The sequence below is a fragment of the Tursiops truncatus genome, chromosome 11 (genome assembly GCF_011762595.2).
Source record: "Tursiops truncatus isolate mTurTru1 chromosome 11, mTurTru1.mat.Y, whole genome shotgun sequence".
Classification (NCBI taxonomy): Eukaryota; Metazoa; Chordata; class Mammalia; order Artiodactyla; family Delphinidae; genus Tursiops; species Tursiops truncatus.
The window spans coordinates 9,531,008-9,547,557 of NC_047044.1; the positions used below are offsets into that span (position 1 = coordinate 9,531,008).

Genomic DNA, 16,550 nt, shown 5'->3' on the forward strand with positions numbered 1-16,550 from the left:
CGGGAGAGGGCGGGTGGGGTAGAAAGAGGGCAAGCTGCGGAGGCAGCAGACCTGGATCTGTATTCATAATATTGCCAGACTGTCGGGTGCCCCAGGCGTGCCAGGCCCTGCACTAAGCATTCTCCAAACTCGATCTCATTTAAGTCGTGCATCCCCCCTGTGAGGAGATACTCCCAGCATCCCCCTTTTACAGATGAGGCATCCCAGAGAGGTCAGGCTCGGGGTCTCACAGCCAAGATTCACCGTAGGCCTACAGGACACCCCAGCCCAGCTCTTAAACCTCTCCGGGAGTCTGCCCGCCAGCTGGGACAGCCACTGTGCTTCTCAGATCTCAGTTTTCTCACCTGCAAAATAGGGTTCCCAGCTTCTGCCCTGCCTCCTTCCCAGGGTTACTGTGGGGCGCCAAGGAGATGGTGGCCATGGAGGTGGAATTGCTTTAAGGTTAGAAGTGCCGATTGGGGATTGGGGTCAGGGCCAGTCTGGGGAGCCATCTGCTGCCCTCGGGCCCCCACTTCTACTGGGAGACTTGGGAGTGTGGAAGGTGGGGCTCAGCAGGGCAGGTAGGTAATTACCTCCAAGGCCCTGTCGGCACCGGTGCCCTGCAGGGTCAGAGCGTGAGGGGCAGGGTGACCACACACACACACATCCAGTGGCCAAGGAACCCAAACAGCGGGGACCAGACCTTCCGTCTGTGTCTGTCCTTCCAGCCTCAGAATGGCCGGGGAAATTCCCTGAGGAGCCCCTGCCCTAACAGTAGGGAAATGGCTTCCTAGAGAACTTGGGATGTGCCCGAAGCGGGGGCTGGCCTAGGGCAGAGGTTTCTCCTCCACATACCAATAGCCTCAGAGACGTGGTAAGAGTGGTGTCAGCTCCTCTAGGACTCTTCCCCCACTGTGGTCCCTGGGCACTCCATCTAGAGGGTCACTTTGTCCCCACGGTGTCCCCACGGTGCCTCATCTTCTGTCCTGGTATCTACACTTGCTACGTTTTATTGACTTGATGATGGAGACTATGGCTTATCTCTCTATCACGGGGCCTGATACGTATCAAAGATGCATTGTGACTAGCGAGCAAGTGAATAAAGATGGTTGGAGGGAGGGAGGGATGGATGGATGGATGGATGGATGGGTGGGTGGATGGGTGATAAATGAGAGGAAAAGTCTTCTCCGGGAAGCTCAGAGCACCAGGGCACACGAGGCAGTCACATGAGTGACAGCTGGGTCAGGGGCGTCCCTTGACTTCTGATGCCCTCGGCCAAATTTCCTGGCCCCTCACAGGAGGCCTCGGGTTTATTTGGGACTCAGAAAGTCACTCCCCTTTGATCTGGTTCATAAGGAAACTGAAGACTCAGAAGCAGCGTGCGTGGGTTCCCAAGGCTAGAAGGGCTTGCTAAGAGCAAGAGGTTGTGCTCAGACCCAAGTTCCAACACCAGCTCCACCGCTTGCTGGCTGTGTAGCCTTGAGTGAGTCCCTTTCCCTGAGCCCCATTCTCTTCACGGGTAAAGTGGGGTGAAGTCCTTGTCCTCCTATCCCAGAGGTCACTGGGAGGGTCAGGCCTATGGAGCAACAGTTGAAAGGGGGTCAGGGGTGAGCCACTGCCATTAAAGCCTCTGCCAGAGCGTCGTCATTGGCAGGGGAGCCTTCAACGCGGACCCTGCACCCCCAGTTGGCCTGTGACGACCGCCTTCTGCCTGCTGTCCTGGTGCTCTTCCCAGCCATCACTCAGCAATGATTTAATGAGCTCCGGAGGTGCCAGGCCCTGTGCAGAGGAAATAGGCACCCACTGTGGTCCCTTGCCGTTGGGGACACAGTCTAGGGCAGACGAGCTCTAAAGAGGCTTCCTGGAGAACGCTGTGCAGCCCGAGCAGAGATAAGCTGGTGGCTGTCCAGCAGACACGTGTTCCAGGCAGAGTCCCCTGCGGAAGCCCCCGGTGGCCCTGGCAGGTGCAGAAACTCTCCCTTGAACACTGTCTAGTCTGGAGCTTTTTCGGGAGCCTGGAGCCGAGGGGCTTTGCATTATATAACCCCCAACAGGGCTTAGCACAGGGCTTTGTACACAGCTGGTGCTCAATAAATGTTAAGTGAATGCCCTTATCATTTGCAAAACCTTTCAGCACATTCTTTGTGCTGCTTCTGCTGGGGTCAGGGACATGGGAGAGTGGGACACGCTTGCCGACCCGGAGGACCTTGCAGTTCCGCAGATATGGAGCTGGCAGGACAGCTCCACGTGCAAAGTGCCATTGTGGGCATGGGTGCACCCAGGAGGGGCGCTGAGACAGAGGAGGGACATTGAACTGAAATGGACCTGAGTTCAATGCGAGGGGAAGGAATTGAGGCAGAACTCGGGATGTGTACACAAGCCCTGAAGACAGAGCGTGACATTTTCAGAAAACAAGGCCATTTGGTGGGGCGGGGGCGGGGGAGATGAGCAGGTTGGGGCGACAGTTGAGAGACGCCTCCAGAGAGTCAGGCAGGGGCCAGGCCTTCATGGGCCTTATTCGCTGCAGTAAGGATGGAAGTGGGGGCAAGGAAGGAGGTGACAGCATCCGCGTGGCAGGGTCTAGCTGCCACACAGCGGGCAGGCTGGGGGTTCAGGGGGAGGCCTGCACCGGGATGGAGAGGGTGCTGAATTGGGGGAAGCAACAGTGTGCAGGGACCCACTGAGTGCTGGGAACGCAGGGCTGGATGGAGGGCCTCGAGGAGGCATGGGGAGGGGTCGCTCAATCCTTCCTTGGGCTGGGTGGTCCTTGCATTTCCCCCACCCCCAGCTTAGAGCCCCTGTGGACCTGGGAGGGGCAGTGCCACCCTGGAGATGGACCAGCTTCTTTGGAGGTTTGTCCAGGGCCAGGAGTGGGGCAGGGTAAGCATTCTGTTATTGAGGAGCCCGGAGCCCAGCCCTGCCTTCCCCTTGGCCCCTTGACCTGCGGCCCCTTCTCTTATCAGTGCTCCTAACCCCACCCCAGCCTACCTGGCTAGGGCTCCCTCCCTTGCCCCGCCTCCACTGCATCCCCAGAGCCTTGGGCCCTCCCTGGACTCCATCTCTGGGCACCCCTGCAGGAGATGGCCCTCCCTCCGTGGCTGGCTCCAGCAGATGCCACCTCACTCTATCCTCGCAGTATCCGCACCCCCTTTGAGGCTACCTGGGCGACCTAGCTGCCTGGCCTTCCAGCTGTTTGCATAGCGGCCATGGTACCACTTCCAGATCCTGGGACTCATCTCGGTGGCCCTGCTGCTACACTTGGCTTCCCCCTCCTCTTGGGCCCCTTTAGGTGGCCTTGTCACAGCCAGGGCATCCCTTGCCTGATCCCCCCTGCCCCCAGTTCGGGAGCCCCTGGAGGCACTTAGCCCAAAGCCGTGGGGGCTTCAGGAGCCGCAGGACTTCAAGGGTGGCAAGGGCTCTGTGGGGAGAGGGGCTGCCCAACAGAGCCTGGGGCCACGGTCCTGCAGGAGGGCCAGGGCGAACGGGGTGAGCTCTCTGCCCACCCCGTCTACACAGCCATGTCACGCTGGGGGAGAAGGACAAGCTCTTCCATGTCACCCAAGGAGAAGTTCGCTGACCAACAGCGAGAGTGCCGAACGGACATTCAGGGACTCGAGGGTGGGGCTCAGCTGGTTTCTCCCTCGCCTCCGGGCCCCTCTGTCCCAGACTCCCTCTGCCCTCTCTCCGACATCCCTCTCACTGGATGCTGTGCATGCTGGGCCAGTCCCTACATTCAGCAGTGGCTCTAACCCCGGGCCATGGCTGAGAACCCTGCTAACACGGTGAGCGCTGAGCTCCCACAGGATGCGGGTGCCAGGGAGAGGCCTTGCTGCCCAGACTGGCCAGGAGGGCGTCTCAGAGGAAATAGCATTTGAGCTGGGCCTGGAAGGGGTTCCTGCAGGTCCCAGGGAGGTGAGGAGGGGTCAGGGCATTGCAGCTAAAGTCGCTGTGGGTGGGAGTGGACAGAGCTGAAACCGAAGCTGGGTGAGGCATACACCTGTCATCCAACCGGCAGCAGCGAACCAAGGAGGGCTTCTTGAAGGATCATGATGCCAGAGAGCCAGGAGAAAAGATCTCCCGGCCTCTTCTCCCAGCTCGGAGGGCTGACAGGAGACAGCCAGTGGGCCAGTCACCTGCCCTGCTAGTCAGTGTGAGCTGGGCTGTGAGTTATACTGTAGGCCCAGGAGACCACGGCCTCCTAACCCAGCTCCCTTACCCACATCTCACTCACCCATCATGACTAGAAGGACCACGCTGCTCCCTGGTTTAAGCCCCACCCAATAGATTCCCCACTGCCCCAGGATAAAACCCAGCTCCTCACCCAGCCCGCAAGGCCCAGCATGGCCTGGCCTCACTGCTTCTCAGCAGGGCCCAGCTGCCTGGGCATCCAGCGCCAGCACTGCCCCTTGGGTGTGGGGTTCCAGGGTCAGTGAGGGCCAGGCCAAGTTGACAGAGCCGCCCGACCCCCTGGGGTACCTACCTCACCTGGTAATGCTCCCACATCAAGGAGGCCGAGTTGTACCCCCAGCATGACCAGCTGGGCCCGTCCTGTTGGAAGAGGGGCTACCAAGAGGGTCGTGGCCTTGGGTACAGCCAAGTAAACCCCGTGGCCCCACCCCATGCTCCCCATCCACCAGCCCTGCCCTCCCCGACCCCATCTCCACCTTGCAGTCCACAAGTCTAGGGAAACCCAGACAAAGCAGCCCCAGCAGCAGGCCCTCTTCAGATCCAGATGAGGACCTGGGAGGGGAGCTCTAGGCTCTGCCGTGGACTAGCTCTGGGTCCCCAGGACCAGCCACCCCGCTCTGGGCTCATTTCCTCCTCTGTACCGCTTTTGCAGTGCCCTCCGGCCAACGCTTCCATGGTACAATTTTCCAACTCTGCTCGGGCCGCATCCTGCTTCCTCCAAGGTGAGTTCCTTCCTCCACCACTAGGGGTCCTCTGGGAGGCTGGTCTCACTGCTGCTGGCGGTGCGGGGCGACCTCTCGTGGACACATGTGGGCATAACATGGCTCGTCCCTGACTGCCCCGGCCGGGACCGCAGGAGGGCGCTGGGAGGGCCGGCCCGGCTCTGCCCACACCCTGCTCTCCTCCCAGGCCCAAGGGGCCACAGGCCACCTCCTCGGGTTCATTGGGCCCAAGTGGGAAAAGGCGTGGTGGCTTTGAATCAGTCGGACCTGACTTCCTTCCGCTCTTCACTGGCAAACACTGAGCACCTGCTGTGTGCCGCGCCTGTGTGGGTACTGAGACAGCCACCTAAGAGCAGGCAGGTCCCCACTGTTACTGAAGTTGTGGTCCAGCCAGGCCCCTGTGCCTCCACTTCACACTCCGAGCCCCACGTCCCTCCTGTAACTTTGCCTGCTCGACAGCCCCACCTCGCAGGGCTGCCATGACAACAGAGGTACCGGTGCTCGGGCCCTGGCCCAGGGCAGACACCCGGGACCCAGTGACTCCCTCGGTAGGTCACCAATCCCTCCTCCCCCACCCCCCCACTTCCACACTCTGCTGCCCCTTTTCCCAGAGGGTTGTTCCAAGGGCTTCCAGCGGGACCCCCCGAAATCCCAATGCCTGAGCACCTCCCCCCATGCTGGGCCGCCTCTTCTGGGAGATCATTTCGGTGCTACCCCCGCCCACCCAAGGAAGGGGTCAAGTTAATAGAATTTGACTGCGAAGCTCTTTATAAAATAAAGATCCTTTCATAGACTGAGGGAGTGCTCTAAAACTTGCCTTTCAGGCCCCTTTGGATTTTCTGTTCAGTGGGTTTGCTTAAAGCGGGGCAGTTCTGAGCCCCTCCCCCTCCAATGGCCAACCCAGGCCAGAGCATCTGGGCTTAAATACTGTCACCCCAGGCCCCAGAGAAAAACACAGGCTGGGCCAGTCCCTCTCAGCCCCCAGGGAGCCCTCCCAGAAAGCAAGAAGGCAGACCCTTGGTACTTCATTCTGTGTCTGGGAGTGTCCTATCCAAAGCAGGGCCCCCAACCCCAAGCCTACAGTCACCCTGAGGAGGGACTCTTGCCATGCTCCACACTCCTTCCCAAAAAAGAAAAGAAAAGAAAAGAAAACAAACCCAGGGACATTCCTCACAGCCACTCACACATCTGTAATTTACCTGGTGACGCAGGGTGAGTACACTGAAGCACAGAGAGGTTTAGTATCCTGCCCAGGGTCACACAGCCATGGGAACTTCACAGAGAAGGGAATCCAGAGCAGACTACAAGTGCAGTGTTCTGCAGAGACCCCAGGCCCATTTTCCTGGACCATCTGGCTCACCTTCAGAAAGGCCTGCCTGTAGACCAGTTTGGGAAGGAAGCCAGGGAGCCGGCAGGTAAGTGCGAGGCTCCCTGCTGGTTCTCATTTCATCCTCACCACGGTCTCTCAAGGTAGATGACACTATTCCACTTTTGACAGATGAGGAAACCAAGACCCAGGGAGGCAAAGCCACACCCACAGTCACACAGCTCTCCCGCAGGTGCCGGATTCTGTCCCTGCCGCTGCGGGCAGGTTGCTGACATGCCCCCTCCACCAGGACAGCAGGTCTCTGGCCTCTGACCGCTGGGCTCTGGGGTGGAGAGCCAGGTAGGGAGTGGGCAGGGGGCCTTTCCATCTAATGTCAGGCTGACCCAGGAGCAGGAGACCCCTGCCAGCTTCTACTTCTCTGACGTGGAGCAGCACAGTTCAGAAATGGCGGCTTTCCTCCTGGCTGGTGCGCCTCCCCCGGCCAGGTTCCTGGCAGCTCTGGGCCTGCGCCTTGGGAGCACAGACAGATCGGCAGACCTCCTCAAGCTCATCCCGGCCCTGGGGTTCCCTGCCCCCACCCCGACTCTCCAGGGACAGATTCTTCCCCTGATGCTTGGCCCCGAGCCTGGGGACCACCTGGGGACTGGCATCCATGGCGTGTCAGACCCTCTGGCCTCATCATTCACCAGATGCTTTCCTTGGACAAGCCCCTTAATTTCTCCAAGCCCAGCTTCCGGTAAAGGTGATGGTCACCTTACATCTCACTTCTCAGAGATTTTAGTGAGCTAATAGGGGGTAGGAAAGTTGCCTAGCACCTGATTAACAGGCACTAAAGAAAAGCGTGTTTCTTTCCCTTTCCTTTCTTCTGGGGCAGAATCCTGGATTTCTGGAGGTCCCCGTGGCCGTGGGCCGAAGGGTGAATATTATCCAGGAGATTTGAGACGTCACCGCTAGCAAGAGAGCTCTGCAAAACCTTCTTCACGTCCCCAGGTGAGTGGGCCCACCTCTCCAGAGTCCCCGGCCTGGGGAGACAGGCGAATCGAGAGCCCTCCTCGCGCTGAGCCACCCCCTGAGGCCTGCCCCTGCCCACTCTGTCTCTGAACAGTCTGTGTGTCTCGGATGTATGTGTCTCTTGTGTTGTCTCTATGGTTTTTTTTTAATATTTATTTATTTGGCTGCGCCGAGTCTTAGCTGCAGCATCGAACTCTTCACCGCAGCACGCGGGACCCAGTTCCCTGACCAGGGATCGATCCCGGGCCCCCTGCATTGGGAGTGCAGAGTCTTACCCGCTGGACCACCAGGGAAGTCCCTCTCGATGTGTTTTTTTGTGTTCGTGTGTGTCTGTGTGTCTGTGGGTGTGTCTCGGTGTGTGTTTGGAGGTGACCACAAACTTTCCTCTGTCTCTCCAAGTGCCAAGGGAGCAGGGGAGGGCTGCCCCGGGGCTGTTTTGCCCACTGTCGCTCTGAAGACATCCACGAACCACCACAGGTGAGGTTCAGATACAGACACTGAGTTTCAGGCCTGGGGAGACCCAGAGGATACACGGCGCCACCCCTTCTTTATCCTAAAATGTGCAGTCGTAATATTTCAAATGAGTTTTTAAAAAAATCATTTGAAATAAAGATCATTTCATGTAACCCTCACAATAACCCCATGAAGCATTACTGTCCCCAGAGAGGCAGCTTCGAGGGCTCCACGGCCCCTGCTACACGGGCACTGACAGCTGCTTCCTGGCTCATTGCGAAGTTGCATCAGTGGCCTCGCCCGCCCCACCCCGACCCTGTTTGAGGCCATGGCTGAGTGGGCTACAGGGACAATCAGTCCCCTCCTAGTCCCTCCAGGGGAGGGGGCCACTGGGCCTGAGGCCAGGGTAGCTCCATCAGAGAGCCTTGTGGCCCTTGGTGATGTGGCCTCCCTCCTGATGGTCAGGACAGCAGTGACCACCCCAGGATGGGCCCTGGAACCCCAAGGACTAAGGAGGTTTGGCTTCTAACAGCCAAAGCCCCGGTTGTTTTTCTGTCCTTCTCGAGTTCTTTCCCTGCTGGCCAGCCCGGTGTCTTTGCCAGCTGCTGCAGACCGTGGTAGGAGAGGGCATCCCCAGCCCCTATCCAGCCAGGAGTATTGTTACCAAGACATGAATCAAGTCAGGTGTCCTGCCAACTGTCACCAGCCCGAACCTCAGGCTCACTGCACTTCACAGACAAGAGGGCCCCCCAAAAAGCTACGTGCAAAAATCAGTCTTTCATTTATAACGCACACAAGAGGCTTGTTAGTGACAAAGAGCTCGAGAAGAGAAGGGGTCCTCCTTCACCTCCCCTGGTCAAGTGAAGAAGCTTTTGAGAAAGGAATAACCACCTCCTAACTACTTAGGGATCCTCGTATCAGCCAGCACAGGCCCGGGCACACTTGTGCCCACAGCACAGGGTCACCAATGCCATGGCAGAGGGCGGGGGGAACTCGGAGGAGGCGGCCTGTGTCCTGATCTTGCAGGTGCAGACCTGCCCGCTAGGCAAGCGGGGAGGTCAGCTCACGAAGCAGGAGGAGCAAAGGCGGGGCGGCGCGAGCAGCCCTGGGGGTTTGGGTTTTTTAAGTAAATAGCTCTTATGTATTGTTTTTAGATTAATTAGTTAATTTATTTATTTTTGGCTGCACTGGGTCTTCAGCAGGCTTTCTCTGGTTGCAGCAAGCAAGGGCTACTCTTTGTCGTGGGGCGCGGGTTTCTCATTGCGGTGGCTTCCCTTGTTGCGGAGCACGAGTTCTAGGCACGCGGGCTTCAGTAGTTGTGGCGTGTGGGCTCAGCAGTTGTGGCTCACGGGCTCTAGAGCGCAGGCTCAGTAGTTGTGGTGCAAGGGCTTAGTTGCTCCGCGGCATGTGGGATCTTCCTGGACCAGGGCTCGAACCTGTGTCCCCTGCATTGGCAGGCGGCTTCTTAACCACTGAGCCACCAGGGAAGCCCCCTTCACGGAGTATTTGAGGAAGGGTCAGTGTGCTGGGGCGCCCCAGAACACCCCAGTTCCATGATTCTCTAGGAGGACTCACAGGGCCCGGCCGAGTCGTAGTCATGGCTATTTTCGCAAAAGGATACAGAGCTTGATTAGCAAAGGGAAAGGGCATGAGGGCCACGTCTGGAGGAAACCAGGCTCAGGCCTCCGAGGGTCCCTCCCAGTGGAGTCACAGGTGCTTAACGTCTGCTTAAGGAAGATCCTTCTGGAAACTTTATGGTGTCTGGAGGGGAGGGGGGACAGCTAGGGGAAGCTGCAAAAATCACCCAGAGTCCAGTTCTGGAACTGGGGTTCGCTGGAGAGGACAACAGCACGAGAGGCCTCAGCGGGGCAGAGGGACTGTTGGGCGGGAAGCGGGAGGTGGCCCTGTGCTGACGGGTCCCGGGGGGCAGGGGGGCAGAAGGTGGTGCAGGATGCAAGGAGCCTGTCCTGGGAGGGCGGCTGCTGGTTAGGGGTGGGGGTGGGCTGGGGCGTGAGACAGAGGATCTGGGGTGGGCGCTGGGTGCTACAGAGGCCGGAAGAGGAAGGCGGAGAAATTGCCCGAATTATGAATAGTTTCAGCCTCTTCGGCCCCTAGAGCAAAACTGCTGCGAATTAAACACAGGAGAATGGAGTGACTGAGAAGGAGGGGATAGGACGGGGAGATGCAGGCGAAAACAGGAGCATCTGAAGCACGTCAGACAATAAGCAAAACAGGCATCAGCTCAGGCCCCACCCCGCCCAACATCCCCAACACCTCCCAACACCCTGCACCCCTCCCAACACCCCACACTCCTCCCAACACCCCCAACACCACCAACTCCTCCCAACACCCCCCACCCCTCCCAACCCCAACACCTCCCAACAGCACCCACCCTTCCCGACACCCCAAAACCTCCCAACACCCCCCACCCCTCCCAACACCCCCCAACCCCTCCCAACACCCCCCACCCCTCCCAACACCCCGCACCCCCAACCCCTCCCAACCCCAACACCTCCCCACACCCCCCACCCCTCCCAACACCCCACCCCTGCCAACACCCCCCACCCCACCCCGTGACTGAGCTGTCCATGTGCCGCAGGCACTGTCCTGGGCATGGAGTCACGTAACTCACTCCCAAGCACGTCCTGGGGGCTGGAAAGGTTCGGGGAGGGTGATTGGAGCAAAGACAGGGGCAGCTACGGCAGTGGGGAGGGCTGAGCCTGGGGTGGGCTCTGGAAGGGACCCCAGAGGCAGTTCATTCAGCCCCTGGGTGGGCAGGCTGAGGCTTGCCGCAGGTCACGTCACTCCCAAGTAGCAGCCCCGGTCTACCATCCGTGTTTTCCACACCCTCAGGAGTGTGCACGTTTGCACACACACACACCCCAGCTGCTAAAGGCAAGTCCCGTCTTGGACGAGTGGGGTGAAGGGGCAGCCCCAGGCCATCCCTCCCTGGACCCGCCCTCCCCTCCCACCCTTCGGAATCAAGGAGTCAACATTCCTGAGCCCACGGCTCCGGACCGCCAGGCCCAACAGCCCGGGCCGGTGGCTGCAGGCCATGCCGGTTATGATGCCCAGGGGCACAGACTGGGGGCCCTGGGAGGTGTCAGTGGAGGCCAGCCCATAGGCCTGAGCCAGGTAGGTGACCACATTTAATCTCTGCAGCCCTGCCTCGCTCCACCCATGTGCCACCGAAGCCAGACACCCAGGTTCCCCTTCACCTGGAGGGCTTTGGCTCCCGGGAAGTAGAGACCTCCGGAAACGGGCGGTGGGCGCCATGCTGGGCACAGAAGGTGGACTGAATGAACTGGGGTCCCCAGACTGAAACGCCCTCAGCCATGACCCAGGGCCCGCCAGCCCTGCACCCTCTCTGGGGTCCACACTGAGTGCCTCGTGATGGGACATGCCTCCCCAGGCAGGCTGCAGTGCTGATGGCTGGGTGCTGAGTGCCCCTCCGAGGTCTGTCCTGCCTGGGCGAGGCATGCCGGCCACACCAACAATAACACTGTGGCAAAGACTGGCCACCTCTTGAGGACTCGTGCAGACCCTTCTCCCCAGGCCTTGGAGAACAGGGAAGGGCGGCAATGACCCCCACGCCCCACCCCACCCCGTCATGCAGGCCACTCCTCCCGCCCTTCAGGTCACCATCTCTGGCAGCCTCTGTGACTCCCCAGGTCTGGGTGAGGAGTCACAGCCAGACCTTACACGCAGCAGGCACGATGTCAGGGCCCACCACACTTACAGGGCCCACGGAGATGTTTTAATTATTTTTATCAACCAGAAGGGGGGAAAGTGGATATAATCCAGCCTGGATTATATTCTTCTTTATAGCAGCACAATCACAAAATAGAATTTTTAATCCGTTTTTGGAAGAAGGGGCCCACAGAAGTCATACTGAGGCCCTGGTCACGGGGGACCCTTAGAGGCCTGTGTGCCTCCCGGGGCCTTGCTGTGTGGTGATGATCTGCTCACTTGATGGCCTCCTCCAGAAGGGCCACGTCTTACTGTCAGAGCAGGCACACAGTAGGCAATGGGTGAATAAATACACGCTTGTAAATTAAAAAGTGGTTTGCATTGACTGAGCACTTGCCCTGTGCCAGGCACTGTGCTCAGCTCCTGAGAAACAGACATGCCCATTTTACAGATAAGGACATGGAGGCTGAGAAAGGCTAAATGACTGGCACGAGTTGTTCACCAGGAAAGCCCAGGTGTCAAGCCTGCACCACTGGCCAGCAATGTCCCCACAGGAGGTGGAGCAGCTGGTGGATGTGTCATTTCCAGGAGGGACAACCTCACATAGATATCAGGCAAGTCCCCCGATGTCAGCCTATGAGTTCTGACACATGGGCCAGCGCCCTCGAAGGCCCCAGTGCCGCCCTGACCTTCCTCCAGGCCACAGCCCGTGCGGGCTGTTCCTCCATGCGCCCAGGCGCTGTGCTGGGGGCGTGATGAGTGATCATTGTAGCCCACACTCTCTGTGTACCAGGCACCAGCCCGTCCAACCCTCATGGTACCCCTGGGGGCTGTGACTGTTATTCCCGTTCCAGAACACCGCCTGAGAAGTGGGCAGAGACAGGGATGCGGGAGCCATTCCTTCCACCTTGGGAACTTGGAGGCAGGGAAGCAAGCCTTCATGAGACAAGAGACCTTTGAGTGCATCCATGAACGATTAGGATTTCATTAGGTAGAGAAACAGGGTGAGGGCATTCTAGGCCGGGGCACAGCCTGAGCGAAGGTGTGGGAGTGGAAGGGGCCCCGGGGCGCCGCTGGACTGCAAGTGAGGCCGCAGGGAGTATCAGACTGCTGGCTTTCCGAGGCTGTACGAGGGAGGGGGATGTTTGAAGATTGGGGAGCTGCAGTCAGGCGGGCACTTGGTGCACGTGTATCGAGCATTTATGAGGAGCCAGGCACTGTAATAGGCATGGGGGAACAGAGAGGACTAGGGCACAGTCACCCACTGGAACCTGCCTGGGAAAGTCCATCTCGGTGGGGATCCACATCTGTCCCTGGCGCCCCGGCAGGCCCCGGCGTCTTTCCCTCCTCGACTGGACTTCTTCCATAAAACAGGCCTAACTGCACTTGCCACCTGGTGACGGAGGCTCCCTGGATAAAAGATTCTGTAAATACAGAGCGCTGTCGCCAGGGCTCTGGGCGGGGTGGAGTAGGGAGATCCCGTCAGACTCCCAGGAGGCAGAGAAACAGCCCCTGGGGGGCTGAGGGGCCACCAAAATGCTCTGAGGTTTCCGCCTCTTGGTGGCTGTCAAACGTGTTCCTGCAGCCAGGAAGTCTGACATTAAAGTCCCCCCCACCCCCGCCCCCACCAAGGCTACTCTGCCTGTGATGGTTAAATGACAGACGCCAACAGGCTGGCGGGTGAGGACGGCAGGGAGGAGGAGACGGAGGGGCCTTGGTGGCTGGAGGCGTTACCCTCACCCGCGTGTGCATCTGACACAAGTGTATTGAGCACCTACTAGGATCAGTCCTGCTGCAAGTGTCGGGAATCCTGGGGGAGGCAGACAGGGACACGGCTCATTCCGCCACTACGTGGGGGGGGGAACGGGGAAGCCCGGTCTCTGGAAGCACGGAGAAGCTACCTGACTTGACTTTGAGTCCAGGACAAACCCGTCTCCCTTCGTCTCTCAAAGACCCCGGCGGCAAAAGCCCTTCGTGCTGAAGCAGCGCCGCTGCCCAGCTGACCTCACACCCGAGGAAACAGAGGCCAGGGAGCCTCGCTGGCTTGTCCCAGGTCACACAGCCAGTTGTGTAACAGACAGGACAGTTATTATTTGCATTTTACGAACGAGAGGTGAAGTGGCTCACAGAGCAGGCCACAGAGAAAGCAAGCGGTGCACCCGGCCTAGACCCAGGGCTGCAGATCGCGGGCCCCCCCTTGCTTTTCGGCTGATGCGGGACTTGCCACGGCTGCTGCTCCTCTGGGCTGGAGTGGAAGAAGGTTCCAGAGCCCCAGAGCACTCAGGTTGGCCTCTGGCAGGCAGGGGCTGGGGCGGGAGCCAGTATGGGCTCCTCTCACTGAGCTGTTCCTCGGCATCTCCAGCACAGAGCCAACCTCTCCATTAAGCAGAGCGGGCTCAGCGCCCAGGACGCAGGATGCTTCAGGGGCCCACGGAAATGTTTTCATTTCATTTCTTTTAAAACTGGAAGAAAAATTAAGCATGATAATAATGAATACTTACTCATGAATCAAGCCTAGATTAGTCATCTTTCTACCCACGTGGTTGTAAAATATAATTAAAAAATTTTTTTTTATGAAGGAAAGGGCCACCGAGGCAAAAGTGCCTGGCAACAGAGGAAGCCATCGTGTGGCCCCACAGCAGCGGCTGCGCCGTCAGCCACCCAGAGCCTGTTCCAGCTGGGGCAAAGCTGGCCACCTCTGCCCTGCCACTGTTTATGAAACGATGACGGAAGAAAGGAGGAGCAATAACAGAGCAGTGAAAAGAGAGGAGGGGCGCTGGGAGAACACTAACAAATGAATGGTGGCCGGGCAGAGAGACGAGTCTGAAAGGGCAGAGCGTGGCTCAGGGAGAAGATGGCAGAAAGGCCAGGGGCAGCGGAGACGGGCAGACAGGGCTGTGTGTGATCGCACAAGTCTGACAGGTCCCATCAGTGAGGATGGTCAGGACAGAGGGAGGCGCCTCACACAGTCCTGGGAGCCTTGAACAAGACCAGGAATTTCCCAGGGGCCCTAATTACGTTCCCGTGCCTGCCGTAACAAATGACCACAGATTTGGTGACTTAAAACAACAGAGATTTATTCTCTCATAGTTGAGAAGACCAGAAGTGCAAAACCAAAATCACTGGACGAAAGTCAAGGTGTTGGCAGGGCCTTGCTCCCTCTGGAGACTCTAGGAGACACTCCGTCCCTGGCTTCTCCCAGCTTCCAGTGGCCGCCAGCATTCCTTGTCTCGTGGCCGCACACTCCAATTTCTGTTTCTGTGGCCACATTGCCCCCTCCTCTTCTCCTCTGCCTCTCTCTTAAAAGGACACTGGTGATTACATTTAGAGCCCACTCTGATAATCCAGGATAATCTCCCCGTCTCAAAATCCTTCCTTTAATCGCATCTGCAAAGACTTTCCATGTACGGGAACATTCACAGGTTCCAAGAATTAGGACCTAATATCTTCGGGGCCCATTATTTACCTACTACAGGCCCACAGAGGCAACACAGTTTAGCAGAGGGCTGCCTCTAGCCAGCCTGTGGCCATGGCCCATGCCTGAGACCAGTGGAAGGCACATGGCCTCTTGCTTCACAAACCAGCACATCCTGGGAAGGGGGTCCTTCTGCCGGGATCCTTGGAAAGGAGTGAAGCAGGCTCTGCAACGGAGGTGGCGGGATATGGAGACGCCACTGGACCTGGCTAGGACAGAACTGAGGCATTAAGCTCCTTGGGGTGGAGAAGGTGTCAAGAGAAGGCCCCTCCCCTACCGGGAGGCGGACTCTAGATCTCATTTCAATTCTCACTTCACTCATCCCACGTTCAGCAGATACTCAGACATGAGCCAGCTTGTCTTCAGGGAGCTCGAAGCCTAACCCCAGAGGCAAGCACTGTTGTCTTCAATAGACTGTAACTGCAGGTGAGGCCCCTCTTTTCCGGGTGGGGCAGTGGAGACCCAGGGATCAGGGGGTCATCTTTGTATGGAGTCGACTTAGCACAAGGGCTTCACATTTCCTCAATCCCCTACCCCCAGCGTCTTCCTGTCCTGATTTCATTATTTCTAGTCTCTTCCTCTTGGCACGTTAAAAGTGAAGTAACAACAGTTTCATCTTCCCTTAGAAGAGCTTGCCAGGAAGTGACTCCTCCCAAGCTGGGCACTTTCTGCATCTGTAGAGTTGGCCAGTGGGGAGCCAGGGCACAGGACCCTTGAAGTCAGGCAGCATGTTATTCATTCCATATCTATCAAGTACTCTTTCCACACTCAGATTTGAGTAAAGCAGAGGAATAGGTAACCGGCCTTGCCTTCTCAGCACCAACTGGGGCAAGCATCCTCCTTCAAATGAAGAAAAGCTTCTGCCATGAAATTTGGGGGCCTCTGAGGGCAGACTGAGAAGTGGCAGAGCTTCCTGCCAAGTCTGGAATCCCAAAATCAATCCCAAAATGGAAAAAAAAAGGGGGGGCTTGGATATGGAGAGAAGCTTCTAATCTCAGTTTTGCCTCGTTCAAGCTGTGTGACTAAGCAAATCACTTAAAAACTCTATGAACCTGTTTCCTGATCTGTAAAAAAAAAAAAAAAAAAAGTGTAGAAATGCCTAAGAAAACTGTTACGCAAGAGATTCCAACAATTGTTTGGGGGAGGTCCTCTAGGGGCTAACTACACGCTACCCCTCCAGGTGGGTCTTAGGCCAGGGGTTGTCAATCTCCCCTGCTCCCCACTTCCTCGTGCCATCTTCAATACCTTTAAGGTCCTGGCACCCCGGCCCTGTCGAGTCATCTTGCCGAGAGCTGGGCCCCAGAAGGCCGCGGGTGGGGTGAGGCGCATGAGGCAGTACCAGGACAGGGCTCAAGTGTTTTGAGCAACCAGACCGGGAGTCAAGTGCGAAGTCAGGCCAGGTCGAGCCCCCGCTTGCCGGCTCCATCCGAGTCCTCCAGCGCCCAGGGGTTGCCCACTCACCGGCGCCTCCCACGCGCGATTCTTGTCTGGCCTTGCCCCGCCCGTTTGGCCCACGCGGCGGGCGGGGCGAGCCGGAGCCTTTGTGTTCAAACCGCCCAATGGGCAGTGGCAGTGGGCGGTGACGCGGGCGGGGTCTGACCAATGGGCTGCGGTCTGTCAGTGTTGACTGACAGGCGCACACATAACACACTCGGCCACGCGCGCGCCGTCCGGCCCCACTTGCGCAGCGCGGTTCTGCGCGGGC

General features: G+C 58.4%; 1 protein-coding gene and 1 long non-coding RNA gene across 3 annotated transcripts in view; one reads left to right on the forward strand and one right to left on the reverse strand.

Moving 5' to 3' along the window:
- Window positions 1-13,324, forward strand: part of DNAL4 (dynein axonemal light chain 4) — a 28,956-nt gene extending 15,632 nt beyond the window's left edge. Inside the window, exons 5-7 of the mRNA XM_033866036.2 lie at window positions 4,820-4,889; window positions 7,091-7,206; window positions 11,822-13,324. Of these exons, the coding sequence (XP_033721927.1) occupies window positions 4,820-4,889; window positions 7,091-7,170 (150 nt within the window). The 3' untranslated portion in view covers window positions 7,171-7,206; window positions 11,822-13,324. The remainder of the gene's footprint in view (window positions 1-4,819; window positions 4,890-7,090; window positions 7,207-11,821) is intronic.
- A 132-nt stretch (window positions 13,325-13,456) lies between these two features.
- Window positions 13,457-16,347, reverse strand: LOC117314161 (uncharacterized). 2 transcript variants are annotated; one of them, XR_012324180.1, is made up of 2 exons: window positions 16,091-16,347; window positions 13,457-13,832 (listed from the first exon to the last, which is right to left on the reverse strand). It is a non-coding gene; the product is annotated as an uncharacterized lncRNA (long non-coding RNA). The 2 variants fall into 2 exon arrangements; XR_004528832.2 differs by lacking the exon at window positions 13,457-13,832 and adding an exon at window positions 14,422-15,909.
- Between the last annotated feature and the right edge of the window lie 203 nt (window positions 16,348-16,550).